The sequence below is a fragment of the Talpa occidentalis genome, unplaced genomic scaffold (assembly GCF_014898055.3).
Source record: "Talpa occidentalis isolate TD23 unplaced genomic scaffold, MPIMG_talOcc4v2.1 talOcc4.16, whole genome shotgun sequence".
NCBI lineage: Eukaryota > Metazoa > Chordata > Mammalia > Eulipotyphla > Talpidae > Talpa > Talpa occidentalis.
In genome coordinates, this window is record NW_023601653.1 from 38,244,395 (window position 1) to 38,260,360 (window position 15,966).

The window sequence follows — 15,966 nt, forward strand, 5'->3', positions numbered from 1 at the left end:
AGGTGAGATTAGATTAAGGAACTTGAGATGCAAAATTTTCTCTATATCATCTGGTCCCAATTCAATCACAAGGATCCTTAAAAGAGAGAGGCAGGAGGACCAAATTAAGAGAAATAGGTGAAGAGGTCAAAGAGAGAGGAGATCTAGATTCAAAGATGCTATGTTGCTGAGTTTAAGGATGGCAGAAGAAGCCATGAGACAAAGGATGCAGTGAGCCTCTGGAGATTAGAAAAAAAAGGGGATGAATTCTCCTGCAGTGTCTCCAGAAGGAATGAAAAGGACACCTGACCTCCAGACTGTAAAATAATTCATCTATGTTGCCTTAACCCACAAAGTTTGTGACAGTTTGTAATAACAACAGTAGTGAACATATACAGGTAGTTTACAATCTAGTAAGAGAAGATGGTGCAGGCAACTTCGATGTAATTCAGAAGGTGAGAATGTAAATAGAAATACAAAGATCTTGCTGAAAAAGCAAGTATTTCTGGCTGAAGAGAATAGGGAAGCTTCTGCCAGGACCACAGTTCTACTGGGCCCTGAAGGGTTGGGGAAGAGTTTGAAGGGGGAAGATCCAGGAAATAACAAGAGTAAATGAACGGATTTGGAAAGCATAGAATCAAACAAAAGCTGACCTGGCCCTTGTGACCATTTTCTCAGGAACAAAAATGACTTGATTAAAAATACTGCATTCTACTCAGGATATAATAGTCTCAAAGTTTATTTAAAATTTTGTAGTAACAGTCAACAACCATAGTATATGTGATATCATTTTAAGAGTTTAAATACAGAAATACAGATCTTGGGCAAGAACCCAAAGGGTGAACCTGGCATATCTGTAGACAGACAGACTTGACAGGGATAAATAGAAAAATAGATAAATAGAAAAATCATCATTTAAAATCATCTATTAACAATTAACAAGTTAGACATTTCCTACAATCTTCCTTAGCAAGTTAAACCAAAAATGGAATCCAATGGAATGATTTGGTAGACTTAATAGACTTTGAGGACTCACATTGATGATAGAAAAGACTTTAAAATCTAGTCCCTTTTGGCAGGTTTTGATTGTTTTGTTTGAAGTTGGAGCCTACCATTTTAAGAAAGACTATTTTAGCTTACGTTTGATAAAAAGACAATTACCCTGATAAAACCATTGTTAAACAACTTGAATTTGGGAATTGGGAAGGAAGGAATGGATGGTCCAGATTGCTGGCCTGCATTCCCCACCTCTTGGAATTTCTTTCAGAGACAGTGTGTTTTCCATATGATGCCCACACTCAGGTGCCTTCACAATGCTTGTTTTTTTTGTTCATATTCTGGTGAAATGGATTCCTTTTCACACTGTTCACATTCAGTCCAGGAAAATCTGGAGGAACAGCTAGTCTCCACTGGCCTGCTCCTGTAAGAATGTCTGGGGGCCTCTGCAGCAGGGTTCATATTCATATGGCAGGCCCTTGAGTCCAGGGGTGGAGCTGCATGCTTTGGAGACCAACCCGCTTCTCAAGAAGAACTGGGCAAATTGCAAGCATCCTCATTTCTCTTACTCCCCATTCTTCTGTCCGAGCCCAGAAACGTAACCTCAGATTGGCTGCATTCAAAGGGAATTTTCTGAGTCATTCTATCTCTCTTGAACTCTCTGTCATGAGGCAGTGATCGATTACTCTGGTTTTCATCATCTTCTACTGGAATACTTGGTACGTTGTCCAAGAAAAGAGGAGAAGGCCATCGGAAGGACTTCAGTGAGGTGGGAGGATCTTCAGAAAAATGTAATCTGGCTTCGGAACTTTCCAGAGTACTTAGGACCTAGTTAATCAAGAAGCAAACATTGAGTTAAACTTGAATAACCTTTCCTTTTGTCTCTTTTCTATCTACTAAGGATGATCTTTTATTTTAATGAAACTAACTATAGAATTTTGAGTTAGAAGGCATTATAGATTTGCTAAACTCCTTCATTTTAATGAGGAATTAAATGGCCTGTAGCAAAGACTACAAGCTAATTAAGTATCAGGTGACTGACTTTAGGTCTAGATTTGTCCAATTACTTTGTGACCCCAGAAAGGTCTACATTTTTTTTTTTAAAGATTTATTTATTTATTTATACAAGCACTGGGTACAGTCAGAAGCATGGGAGGGTGAGAGAATTCATCAGAGCCAGAACGGAGAGCAGAGCAGGCAGACTGATGAAGTACACTGCCGAGGGAAGCAGCGAGCAGCAGGAGAGGTCTGCGTGCCATGTGGGACCCTCACCCCGCGGCCAGGGGTCCAACCGGTGATGCAGAGGCTGCGGGCAGCTTCGCAACCCAAAGCTCAACTGCTGCGCCACCAGGGAGGCCCGAAAGGTCTACATTTTTAACTATAACCTTTATTATGTGGAGAATTGGAAGGGGCTGACGGATGATGAACCTAATTTGTAGGTCTCAAGTGACAGAGATATCTAGGGGAGTTTTCTTAAAATACAGATCCCTTAAAATACAACCCCCAACCTAAAAATTGTCATTCAAAAGGTATGACTTGGTGGGGGGGGGTGGAGGTCAGTATTTTCTAATGAATATGTATTTTGAAACCTTCCCAATTGATGTGAATGTGCAGCCTGAATTGAGAATCACACATGCAATGGAATATATATATTCAATACACACCTATAGAAAGTTTCATAATTTACAAAGTGCTTTCAGATACACTGCCTCATTTAATTTGTACAATCAACATTATTATTTTCATTTTACAGATAACAAAGCTAAGGCTCAGAAAAAGTCTGCCAAAATTACTAGCAAGTAAGGAGTGAACCTGTTGCTTGACCCCAGATCTCCTGGTTTCCAATTCCATGTTCTCTCTACTCTATATCTCATGACTCTTTCCTGGGCCCAAGATTCCAGGTCACACAGCACTTAGTGGTGGTGTCAGCCCTAGAATGCAGTTCCCCTGACTCCCTGGCTAGTGTTCTTTATATTCTGATTATGTCAACTCCATGTTGGCTCTACGATAGGCTCAGTATAAAACCCAAACACTTAGGATGGAATTCATGTTGTTGTATCACCTGGACCCTTGTATTATTTTAACTACCCCAGCTTTTCCTTCACCCCCACCCCACTTCCATGATGCTGAACTACCTGCAGTCTTTTTTTTTTTAATTCCTTTTTTTTAAGATTTATTTTTTTTATTTATACAAGAACTGGGATATAGGCAGATTCACGGGAAGGTGAGAGGATTCACCACAGACAGCGGGGAACAGAACAGGCAGACTGATGAAATACACCGCTGAGGGGAGCAGCGGCCGCAATAGGAGAGGTCTGCCGCACCATGTGGGACCCTTGCCAGCTGGGTTGGATCAAACTGTGGCTGCAGAGGCTGCGGACAGCTTCACAGCGTGGCGCTCAACCACCTGTGCCACCAGGGACTACCTGCAGTCTTTGACCTGAGGAACCCATCACCTGTGAGTCTTGCCAGATGTAGATTCTCTCTGCCTAGAATGTACTTCCAGCCTTACTGCTGCCTAAAACCAATCTGTTCTTCAGATCAGTGCTTAATTGCCTTCAAGAAGCTTTTTGACTTGCGTAGACTGAGAGGTATTCTGACTCTGGGCTCCCCTATCAGCCTGGGCTGCCATCCATCATTATGCTAACCTTGCTGCACTGGAATTCCATGTTTACTAATCTACTCTCCCTTTGGATTGTAAACTTTAGAGAAGCAACTGTATCTTGATCACTTTTGTATCCTCAGTGCCAGTACAGTCTGCTACATGCTAAGTAGGCATTAAACAGACATTTGTTGAACAAATCAATACCAATACAAATACAAATGTATCCTCAAATCAACAAATAGATGACCAAGTTAAAAAATCAATAAGGGAACACTAAATAGCTCTGATCTCTTAATGAAGGCTAAAAAAATATTCTTTCCAAATTACTCACTTTGATTTTTTCATTACTTTTTTTTGCAGTGTCTTGCTTCTACCCATAAGCACTTCTACCAGTCCTTATTGGATGTGACTTTTTAATCTGGCAAAGTTATTGGGTTAGAATTTTCTGTTGGGGGGATTTGTCTCAATGATAAAGAATTCACTTAGATACACAATTTATCCAACTTAGATTTTCCATGGTTCTATGGGCTCAGTTTTAAGCAAAACCACGTCTATACACACTTCATCCATTGATGGTCTCAATTTTGCCCGCGTTGCCACACACTGGCCTGCCAAAGAGAACAGCTTGGCAGAAAAATTTCGAGGACAGGGATCCACTTTTTTATCTAGAAATGAGAGACATGCATCAAGGCCTCTCTTCTCCATCAATTCCATAATGAGATCCCTCTAGGAAGAGAAGAAGACAATCATTACCATTTAGAACTCTGTCAGAAAAATAACCAAGAAACAATGCAGAAATGAAGACAATTCTTACCAGCTGAATATGCTTTGGATCATCTAACACTACTTTGCAACCTGTGAGAACTTCCATGATTACCTGCAAAGAACATATAGAACGTTGGCTACATATGTTAGCTATAAACACATAATTAGTTATAATTAACCATAAGACTGATAACAATGAATACTGTTCATTCTAATGAATTACTTTGTATTTTTATTATTTAATGATACAAATTCATATATAAGACAATGAGTAACAAGAAATCAGTAAGTCCTAAAGCTAAAACCCTTGAGAAATTCCTAGAATTTAAAGCATTCTTTTTTTTTTTTTTTATATATAGAGGCATGTTTTATTTATTTATTTGTTTGTTTGTTTGTTTTGTTTATACATGCACTGGGTACAGTCAGAAGCGCGGGAGGGTGAGAGAATTCACCAGAGCCAGAGCGGGGAGCAGAGCAGGCAGAAGGACCGAAGTACACTGCTGAGGGGAGCAGCGGGCGGCAGGAGAGGTCTGCGGCATGTGGGACCCTCCTCCAGTGGCCGGGGAGCAGCCGGGGATTGAACCGGCGCTGCAGAGGCTGCGGGCAGCTTCGCAACCCAGCGCTCAACCACTGCGCCACCGGGGAGGCCCTAGAATTTAAAGCATTCTTAACAATAAATGCCTCCTTTGTGAACCAGCAGTTGGTACTTACAATTCCAAAGCTGTAGACATCTGTTTTAATGGACAGCTTGCCTTGCCTGATATACTCTTCTGGCATGTACCACAGGCGTCTACTGCTGCTGTTGGTCATGCTTATGGTAGAGCTCTGGTGTTCTAGGTGGGGCCGGAAGTGTGCCATGCCAAAGTCAGTTAGTTTGGGTTGAAACTGATCATCCAAAAGTATGTTCGCACTAAAATTGTGATCAAGGACAAACAAGACAAAACATGATAAAGACATTTCAGTGAAAACAGGACAAGCTCACCTACATATCCAGTTAATGCCCAACACTAATAAACTAAAGCCATACCATGATTTTCCATGAACTAGAGAGCATTGTCTTATCTTAAATATAAATCCAGGTGTTATAGAAAACCTAAGATTAAAAACCTGACCTGGGAAGAGTGGCCATTTCAAATTTACAGTTACCTATGGAGTTTGGTGGATAAAGCTGACATTTTGTCAATAGGAAAAATTAAAGCTAACCAAAGCAGCTTTCCTGTGCTATTCTTACACATAATGAGACTATGAATAGTTTCCATCAGCTAATCATTGTCTATTATGTACACAGAGCTGTGCTGCAGAATGTGCTGACCTGCAATGACTAAACTCTTTGGTAGCCCCCATCCTAATAATAACCCTACTGCACTGTTTCTCCTCTACAGCTTTCTTGTCTGCGAGTCTTATTTAAAATATAAAGATCTGCAGAGGCAAAGGCAAAGTGTCTGGAGTCAGTTTTAGCTGTTTATCACACAAAAATCTTAATAATCACTTAGCACCTTGTTTAAGGGGAAGCAGCAGCTTACTCTGACCTCTGAAGGGCTGTTAGAGAGGAGTGAGAGAGGGAAGAGAAGAGGGAGCAACATTGCCTCTGGCACACTGTGACTGCGGACAGGCCGCTCCACTCCATAAGTGTCAGTGTCACCTCTCCCCACATGTGAATTGAAGAAAACTGATGTGAGATAATGAAGAGCCTACCGGCACCCAGTATGCTGGGTAAATGGTCACTAAGATCATGATTAGTAATTAGTCATAAAATACACTGGTAAAGGGGTGGGTGGGCCAAGAGAAAGCTCTCTACTTCTCAATTTTACTTATATGAGGTTGCTTTGCATCTCCTGAAGCAGAGCTTCTAACACTAGGCCTGCCTATGTGAAATGTGAAGTGCTGTATCTGTAGTATCACATACTGTTACAAAAAGTAATAATTGGGGCCTCCCTGGCAGCACGAGGGGTTAAGCACCACACTATGAAGCAATCCGCAGCCTCTGCAGCATGAGTTCCATCCCTGGCCCACCAGGGAGCAACCCACATGGCGCAACAGACCTCTCCTGGCTCACCCGCTGCTCCCCTCAGCAGTGAATTTCAGTCAGTCTGCCTGTTCTGTTCCCCACTCTATCTCTGGTGAATCCTCTCAACCCCCTGCATTTCTGGCCTATACCCCAGCTCTTGTATGCATAAATAAATAAACTTAAAAAAATAATAATAGCTATAGCACAAAACAAATAATAGCTATAGCACAACAACAAACAAACTCTTAATCCCAAACAAATACTGTATCTTACAAAATCACCAGAAGCTCTTCCTGTCCCAGTACAGATAGCTTGACAGGCAGACAGTTCCACAGATCTGAATGGCCAGGGTGACTACTATTCAGAGTATTCAGAATCCTCATTCTATTCAGAGGATTTGAAACAAAGGCCTCACAAGTTCTAGCCAAGTGTTTGTCTATATCTGAGTTGACAGGCAAAATGAAGGGACTCCTAGGTCCCGTTAAGGATAGAAAAATATATGTCCTAAACTTTATTTCATTCTCCTTCCTCTAAGGATGGTAGGAGAATTGCAATATCCCAAGACTCCACCTTACCCATCAGCCCTATGGTCTTCACTGCTATGTGATCCTTGTATTTGTGAGCAGAAAAGTCAGCAAGGTCCTCAAGACCTGTATCAATACAGGTAGTCTTAATTTTTCTCTTTGCCTTGTCTTTTCTCCCCAAATATGTCAAACATGGCAGCTTCTAAAGCCAGCCTGGGTCCTATACAGTCACATCCGGGTCACTCCACCCCCATTCTTAGATTTCTTCGTTTGGAGAACATTGTTGACGATTCTGACAGACCTCTGAAGATGGGGCCACACTAGGGTCACATCCTCCTTCTCTCCAGTACTAGATGAGGACAGACATTTTGTGTATAATTACTTCTTCCACAGGTGTACACTACACTTGCCAGATCGAGGCTGGGACTCCGGAGATGCGCTACTCGCTTCAGGCTACAGGGTATTTTGAGGAGGGGTTTGCCAGGTGTGCCGGGAGCTGCGGTGGGCTGAGAGGCTCATTACCTCTCCTTAATAGGACCCATGCTTCTGCCCTTCAGCTTCCGGTACTGAGAACCCGGCTTTCCTCCCACTCCCCCAGCCCACTGCAGCACGAGAGGAGGGCAGGGAAGCTCCGAATGCCAGATTCAATATCAAACATCTAACCCTTGGCTTCCTCTACCCCTGCGTAAAAGAAGGTATAGAAGGCCAAAAGCTGAAGCTGCAAAATATGTAGAATTCCTGAAGAATAGATCTTTTCTAAATATAAAAGAAAAAAAGCCACAACAGTAACAAAACCCATAAGTTAACCCATTTATTTGACCTTCAGCAAAACTGGCGGAAGCTTCCGGCAACTGGTGAATCATGCTTCTGTAAGAGTTAGGCAGAGGTGAGCTGGGTAACCACAAAGTGTTATGCTGTAAAACCACAGAGGACGTGGGGTCAGTGAGAGGCCATCAATAAGAATGTGAAATTGTTCTAGGGCACTGCAGTTACACTTTGAATAATGATATTTGGTGAAAAGACAAGTTGTTTACCAGCAGACTTTAGGGTATAACATAAATTTTGAGTCCAGTGATTTACTCTGTTCTAAATAGAGGTTAATGTTAGCTGAGGAAGAGGGATGTCTTGTTTTAGGAACGCGGGAATTGCAAAAGGCCCTTCAACAATCAATTCTACCCTGATTCTTTCTCCTGCCTCAACCTTAAATAGAATGTTCAAACATAAAGTGCCTTCAGCTACCAAGCAGGTCAACCGAAAAGGTTTATCCTACAGGGGTAAAAAACAGACTTAACAGAATAAAGACAAGATAAAACACCTCTGGGCCTCCCTGGTTGCACAGAGGTTGGGGTCTCAGCACTATCAAGCTATAGCCAGCCACTGCTCTGTGGCACCGGTTTGATCCCCGCAGACCTCTCCTGTCTCACTGGCTGCTCCCCCCTGTCTCTGGTGAATCCTCTCACCCTTCCACCTCTCACCTCTGGCCTACACCCCAGTTCTTGTATGCATAAATAAATAAAATAAACCTTAAAAAAAAAAAGATAAAATACCTCAGTGGTTCACACCTTCAATTTGGTGTTTCTATAACCTACTTCTACTCTTTCCCACAAAGCTACTTACAAAGTAGCCATCACTTCTCTCCACAATTCTTCTACCAGAAGGTCCAGAGATGGTGACACATGGAGGAGATGGAGAAAATCTTACACAAGGTGAATTTACATCCTGACGCTGAGTCTATCACTTACTCTCTCAATTGCTGGGGGTCACTAAGACAACTCTTTTTGGGAATCTGAACCCCTAAACCAAAGCTGTAAGAGTTGATTTATTTGCTTACCAGTTTATTTCCTAATTTAATTGAAGCTTTCAGGTCTTAAATACAAAGTAAGATGATACACTTAGATTGTAAAGCATGATTTGAATTTAAGTGCAAATACCATGTTTGACAAGGAAGCCCATGATTGGTTTGTAAAGCTATATATTGTTAAAGAGTCTTGGGGGGAGTTATTGGTGCCAACAGCCTAGGTACTGAGTTCCTGGCAACTCTCACGAAAAGTCTGACTCCACTAAGGAGGGACAGAGGACCCAGTTGGCCTCTCCATGACAATTGTGGCAACAGGACATCTTGCTCTATGTGTCAATGCTGTTGCAATACCAAAATACCCCTCCTGAAAGGGTCCTCCCCTACCAGACGACCCGGTTTCTCTGGGAACTTGCTGCAGTCCTCCCTGCTTTTAATCATACAGTACGTTTAGCCCTAAATATGAAGCTGAAACCCTTCTTCCCCCTTGGATTATGGAGCTTACAATTTCTCCCTCTTTTTTTCCCACTGAGACAAATAATACTCAGAGACAGTATTAAAGCTTGTTTTTGCTCCACTGGTGCTGTGTGAGCAAAAACAATAGCCAGTATTGTCAATACCCAGTCAATAGCCAGTGTTTCTCTTTCAAATAACCAAATTAGGCAAAGCAGCAGCAGCTCTCTGCCCACCTGTGACTATGCAGGTGCCTCTTTTCCTTTCTCCTTTTCCTAATAAACCTGTCCTTTTAAAATGTAAATAAAGGCCTCCCTGGTGGCGCAGCGGGTTGACCACGGCACTGTGAAGCTGTCCGCAGCCTCAGCAGCGCTGGTTCGATTCCTGGCCAGCCAGGGAGAAACCCACATGGTGAGACAGACCTCTCCTGTCTCACCCACTGCTCCCCTCAGTAGTGTTTTCCTCAGTCCATCTGTTCTGCTACCTGCTCGGTCTCTGGTGAATTCTCTCACCCTCCTGCACCTCTGGCCTATACTCCAATTCTTATATAAAATAAATCTTTAAAAAAAAATTGAAATGTAGGACCTCCCTGGTGGCGCAGTGGTTGAGTGCTGGGTTGCAAAGCTGCCTGCAGCCTTTGCAGCGCCGGTTTGATCCCCGGCCACCAGGCGAGGGTCTCATATGGTGCGCAGACCCCTCCTGCCGCCCACTGCTCCCCTCAGCAGTGTACTTCAGTCTTCCTGTTCTGCTCCCCCCTCTGACTCTGGTGAATTCTCTCACCCTCCCATGCTTCGGACTGTACCCAGTGCTTGTATAAATAAATAAATCTTTTTAAAAAAATTAAAATGTAAATAAAAAAATAACCAAATTAGTACAACTCTCCTAAGTCTCAGTTTCCTTAAAGGTCAAAAGATCTGATAATGCTTACCACACAGGAAGGTTATAATAGTAAATGAGAAAAATCAAGAAGGATGCTTGGTACACAGGTGGGGTCTCCAAATGTGCTTTGGAAGATGTAGGCTGGCCATTGTCCATCTTACATCCACCACCTTAGTTCAGAATCCCAAGGAACTTGGTAGGGTATCTCTAGAAGTTCAAGGACACTAATTTAAAGCAACAAAAGTCCAGGAGACTGCACAATCACCCTGGAAATCTGAGGACACTTGGGTTAATAGGTTTCATGGTATCGGCTGCATCTCAAAATAATTCCAGAGAAGTTCTGGAAGAACTGGACTAAAACAACATTTCCAGATCTTTTATGACAATGGGGAGAAAAAAAAATATTGTTTGGCATGTATGTGTGCAAGCATTTATGTATCTATGTGTATAAATAAATGAATGTTGAAGTCTAGAGAGAGTGGTAGTGAAAGGATTACTATGAGAAATTTTAAATTATGTAACATTTAATTACTCTTGTCAACCCTTAGAAAAATGAACATATTTGGATATTTTATTTATTTATTTACATTTTAAAAGGACAGGTTTATTAGGAAAAAGAGAAAGAAAAAAAAGAGAGAAGCACCTGTGTGGTCACAGGTGGGTAAGAGAGCTGCACATGTTAAGATATTTTAGAAGAAGGGACACACTAGAGGGAAATAGTAAAGTCTGGAAAGAAAAATTGCTTCTGTCTATAATGTTTCTAAAAAGCAAAAATAGATTTTCAAAGAGGAGGATGGAAGGGAGGAGTATGGTTAATCAAAGAAACAACCAACCAACCAACCAAGCAGACAGCAATTCCTGTAGACTCTGCCATTCCTACAAAACACTGAGCTGGACACCTCAGGTCTAAAGGGTGAAAGCAGGAGGAGCTTGGTCCTTATGTGAGATGTCCCAGTTACAGGAAGGGGCCTGTCTGTGGCTCTCACCCTCTTTCCCGACCATCCACTCTTTCTAGTTCCTCACAAAGAAAGTTTACCATGTGCTTATGACTATATATCTTTGATCAGTTTCTGTTTTTAAAATATTCACTTTTAAGCAAATGACTTTTTCCTTCTTTTCTTTCCAAGATCACCTCCCATGTGTGAAAAATTGTGTAACTTGACAGGAGACAAACAGCAATAGTGATGAGAGACATGGTCATATAGGAAAGATTAGAAATGATCACCAAGATTATCTCCTCATTTTGGAGATAAATAGGAATGAATGTCTGGGATGAAAAATGCCAACAATAAAATGCATTTCAACTTGAAATTTTTCATAAATGTGAAAACAATTATGCTTGCTAAGGGATAGTATGGAAATAAGAAGATTTACTGCTTTCAGATGCTTTTATATGATCTTATAAATTCAAAAACATTTTCTTTTCCCAAATAAAATGTGAGGGTCTTTTGCCAAGAACAGAGACTTCAACTCTTCAAGATTCTTTTCTTTAAATCCCTTTCCGTCTCAAATTCCAGCATCTGGAAATGAATTTTGTTTTTATAACATTCTCTTTGAAGAGTTCAAATTACTAAGACATTTTTGGGCTAACTGAATCACCAGACTTCTTGAAAATACCTTTGAAATGTGGGCTTGGTTTCCTCCTTGGGTGTTCTGCAGCTGTGTCCTTGACAGCATCTTCCTTAGAACACTATTTAGTCTCACTGCTGGAACAAGGCACAGATTCCCAATGCAGACCCCCAGTTCTAGTCTCCCCCTTAAGTTCCACTGCCTACCACCATTTTCAGGAGAAGTCAACATTTCCAAATTTCCACATGCTAATTATTTTTCCCTCTCCTGCCCAATTTCCTCGTCTTTGCCTATGAATCTGTTGTAGAGCAACCCCGATACAAAACGGGGTGCCTGACTGTGGGTCCTCACCCGCGCGCTTAAAAGGACTTATCAATGCTCTACTGCAGGCACACGTGAAAGGTTAATAAAAGGTTTATTTACAACGGAAAGGGAAATGAGGAAATGTACAGCTCTGGGAGAAAAGTGGGAGACAAAGTTTTAAATGCGTCCTACCCGATCCGCCGATCAGGAATCCCAAAATGGCGCTCTCAGTTGGCCGCCAGCCAGGAGCGGTGAAGCCAGGAGGCGAGCGATCGCGAGCCAGAGAGAGGGAGCAAGGCCCACGTGTTTGGTTTTTATATCCAACCTGGCTGCCCAACTCCACCCTCAGGTCCCAGCCACCCTCCCCTTGGTGGTGATGGGATTTGTCTTTCCCAATGTCCTGATGGCTTTAGTCTGGAGTGGGGGTGGAGTCCACAAAGCCTGTATGAGATTATCTCAGGACATCCTTTCCCCCTAACAAATCCAACATAATCCAGAATCCCAGGTAGGAGTCAATTGTTGGACTCACAGAAACATGACATTGCTCCTCCCTTTCCCATCTACAGATATGTGTCTACAGGCAAGTTACCAACCCCTGTCTCAGCCATTTCCTCGGTCAAATAACAAGTTATTCAATAGGCTTTTATGTCAGGTCTAAAGCTCTATGGCTTCCACTGAGTTCCCTAATCTGGTTTGGATCTACCATATGCCCTTAAATTATTAGTGCTTACCCATGCAGTCAGGATGGATTGTGCTTGTTGTGCTTGGGGGTTTTCTTTATGCTGTTCCATAGTCTGTAAAGTACCTTACCCTCTTCCCCTTACTTTTATCCAAATCCTTTTTCCAAAGGATTTCTTCCAGAAAGTTTTCACTCAACTACCCTGAATTCCAAGAACTTCTTTTCCATAAGTTCCTACTGTACAGTATGCCCTATACTATTTGTACCTATTCTTATTAAACTAGCTTATATTGTTTACATAAGTATAATGCTGAGTCTCTAGAAGCAAGCATGTGTTGATATGATCAGTTAGGAGCATCTGAAACCATGAGTAATCTTAGATCACTGGCTTAGGAATGGCATATTAGTGGCCCAAGTGTTGCCAAGACAACCGCCTGGATTCTAAGCAGACATGACTAATTGAGTTCAGAATGCATCCACCCCAGATTCCTTTTCAACATTGCACATGGAAAATCAGCCAGGAATGAGAGGTTGTAAGAGGATTGACTTGACATTTCCATATAATACTTCTTTTTCAGATGAGGTAAATGAGGTCCATATGATTGATGTCTTATCCAATTGTTAGGGGAAAATAATGTCCTGAGTTAATCCCATACAGGCTTTGTGGACTCCACCCTCACTCCAGACTAAAGCCATCAAGACATTGGAAAAGACAAATCCCGTCACCACCAAAGGGAAGGTGGCTGGGACCTGAGGGTGGAGTTGGGCAGCCAGGTTGGATATAAAAACCAAACACGTGGGCCTTGAAATGGCTCGCTATCGCTTGCCTCCTGGCTTCACGGCTCCTGGCTCGCGGCCAGCTCTCAGAGCGCCATTTTGGGATTCCTGATCAGCGGATCGGGTAGGACTCATTTAAAACTTTGTCTCCCACTTTTCTCCCTGTGCTGTACATTTCCTCATTTCCCCTTCCCTTGTAAATAAACCTTTTATTAACCTTTCGCGTGTGCCTGCAGTAGAGCATTAATAAGTCCTTTTAAGCGTGCGGGTGAGGACCCACAGTCAGGCACCCCGTTTTGTATCGGGGTTGCTCTACAACACTATATGCAAAAGCTTAAAATGCAAAATGACGGGGCCAAGACTAGAGCCTAGCCCTCCTTTTTTCCTGTTCAGTGCTCTTTCCTTACAAAGATTTAGAAAATTAATACAACAACACAGGTCATAAAAATTACTAAAGGCAAGGAAAAGAAATACCTTTTTACTCAGCTACTCATTAAACATTAAAAACTGTTGATTACAATGCAGAGATGAAATTAATTTTTATCCTTTTTTTAGCTATATATATATCATTCATGACAAAACAATCAGTCATGGGAAAGCTTTTTGCTCAAAATAGTTTGTAATAACTAGTTACACCTAACTGGAGCTCTGAAAATGAGCTGTGCAAGAGTCCAAGGACAGTTCGATGAAACACGCCAGGAGGTCGAAGAGGTGAGTCTCCATTAGTTGTGAGGAATTATAATTTGTTGTTAAACCCTAGATTTTATATAAATGGTATCACTTCATTGCCACACCCTGGGGGGAGGTACAGTAGTAACCTGACTGTTTCCAGATAAAGAGATAGGACACCAAGTGTCATGGAAATGAAGTAACTTATTTCAGGTAACTCTGCTAGAAGTAGTTGAACAGGGATTTGTGTTGAGATCTCTGTGGCCCCGCAAAAGCCACATCTTTAACCAGTAACAAGCCACACATGGCAAGCGTGTTGAAAAGGAAAAGGACCCAGAAAAGACTGGAGGGAGGGTGTTTCTGGAAACCAGCATTTCAGGAGCTTGCTTTAGGTCTGTGCTAGGGTGAGCAGGTCTCTGGAGCTTCCTCCTAATCTTATGAGCTTATCCTCACTCCTGAGCTGATCAGGGCAAAGGTTGGCCTGGATTTTATGTGGGGTCATCTCATTTTCTTGTCACAACCCCAGGATGTGTGAGAATATAGCACAGTACAAAAGCAGGTAAGTGCAATATCACAGAATTTGAAAGCAAGAAGTCCAACTTGAGATCATCTCGACTGGCTTTGAATGCAAAGAGTTCACTGGGCTGAGAGCATGAGGCAGGGCCTGGATTTCCCATACTCTTTCTGAACATCCTCAGGGACAGTGTCCACACCATTTTGTTTTGCAAAGATAAAAGGTGTTGCTCAGACTTTGAGCACCAGGCTGCTGAAAAATGACTGACAATCTCAAATTATTTAAGTTAAATAGTTTAAATGTAACTAACACTTTAAGTTAAATACTGACTCAAACTTTCTTAAACTATTTAGAAAACCACAAAGGTATAAGATTATCAACCTTTTTATTAATAGAATTAATGATAGAGAATGAATGAAAGGATAACTTCAGGATTTCAATTAGTAACTCAATACTCCCTCTGGGCATTTCTTTTTTTTTTTTTTTTTTTTTTTTTAATAAATTTTATTGTTATATTCCCCATACAATTGCAGCCCCCCCATTCTGACCCCAATCCCTCCCCTCCCACCCCCGCCCCCCTAAAAGTGTCTCTGGTTCATAGTTTTTTGTTGATTTTGATTTTCACTTTCTTATAGTTATTCATTTTCCTGGTCCCTTATTTAAGTTTTCTAGATTCCTGCTATGAGTGAGACCATCCGGTATTTTTCTTTTTCTTTTTGGCTTATTTCGCTGAGCATGATCCCTTCCAGCGCCATCCATGTTGCTGCAAATTGCATGTGTTTATCTTTTTTGAATGCTGAGTAATATTCCATGGTATATATGGACCACATCTTCTTGATCCAGTCATCTATTTTTGGGCATTTGGGTTGTTTCCAAAGCTTAGCTATTGTAAACAGTGCTGCTATAAACATAGGGGTGCAGGTGTTCTTTGGAATTGATGTTTCTGTGTCCTTTGGGTAAATACCTAGGAGTGGAATTGCTGGATCATATGGAAGCTCTATGTTTAGTAGGTCCAGAAATCTCCATACAGCTTTCCACAGTGGTTGGACCAGTTTGCACTCCTCTGGGCATTTCTGATTACTTGGCTTGAGATAGAAAGGTCTGATGCCAAGTTATTTTTCCTAATACAATTTATTTCTGTTATCAGAATGTAACACAGTCCTTAAATACAAGTTTTAAAAACAGTGGAAGTAAAAAATAAACCATTAAAAAAAAAAGCCCTATAGTCTCTTCATTTAAATAAAATCTTATTGATATTTGGCTATAATTGTCATTTTGTCCTATGTCAGTTTGACTTTTTCACCAAATCTCAGTTTATGCACATTATTTCATACTGTTAAAATACTATTTAATAATGTCAAAGGACGTGTGATAGACTCTTCTGTGATTCATGAGTCTGAAGCACAAATGCAGAAAAGAAAATAAATATCTTCCATTTCTCACTCCAACAA

General features: G+C 41.5%; 1 protein-coding gene and 1 long non-coding RNA gene across 2 annotated transcripts in view; both read right to left on the reverse strand.

Moving 5' to 3' along the window:
• Positions 1-552: 552 nt before the first annotated feature.
• IRAK3 (interleukin 1 receptor associated kinase 3) overlaps positions 553-15,966 on the reverse strand; it is a 49,211-nt gene continuing 33,797 nt past the window's right edge. Inside the window, 4 exon segments of the mRNA XM_054696762.1 lie at positions 553-1,803; positions 4,142-4,306; positions 4,395-4,457; positions 5,057-5,255. Of these exon segments, the coding sequence (XP_054552737.1) occupies positions 1,288-1,803; positions 4,142-4,306; positions 4,395-4,457; positions 5,057-5,255 (943 nt within the window). The 3' untranslated portion in view covers positions 553-1,287.
• Positions 7,773-12,601, reverse strand: LOC129145962 (uncharacterized). The gene is made up of 3 exons (XR_008552211.1): positions 12,069-12,601; positions 11,622-11,710; positions 7,773-7,791 (listed from the first exon to the last, which is right to left on the reverse strand). It is a non-coding gene; the product is annotated as an uncharacterized LOC129145962 (long non-coding RNA).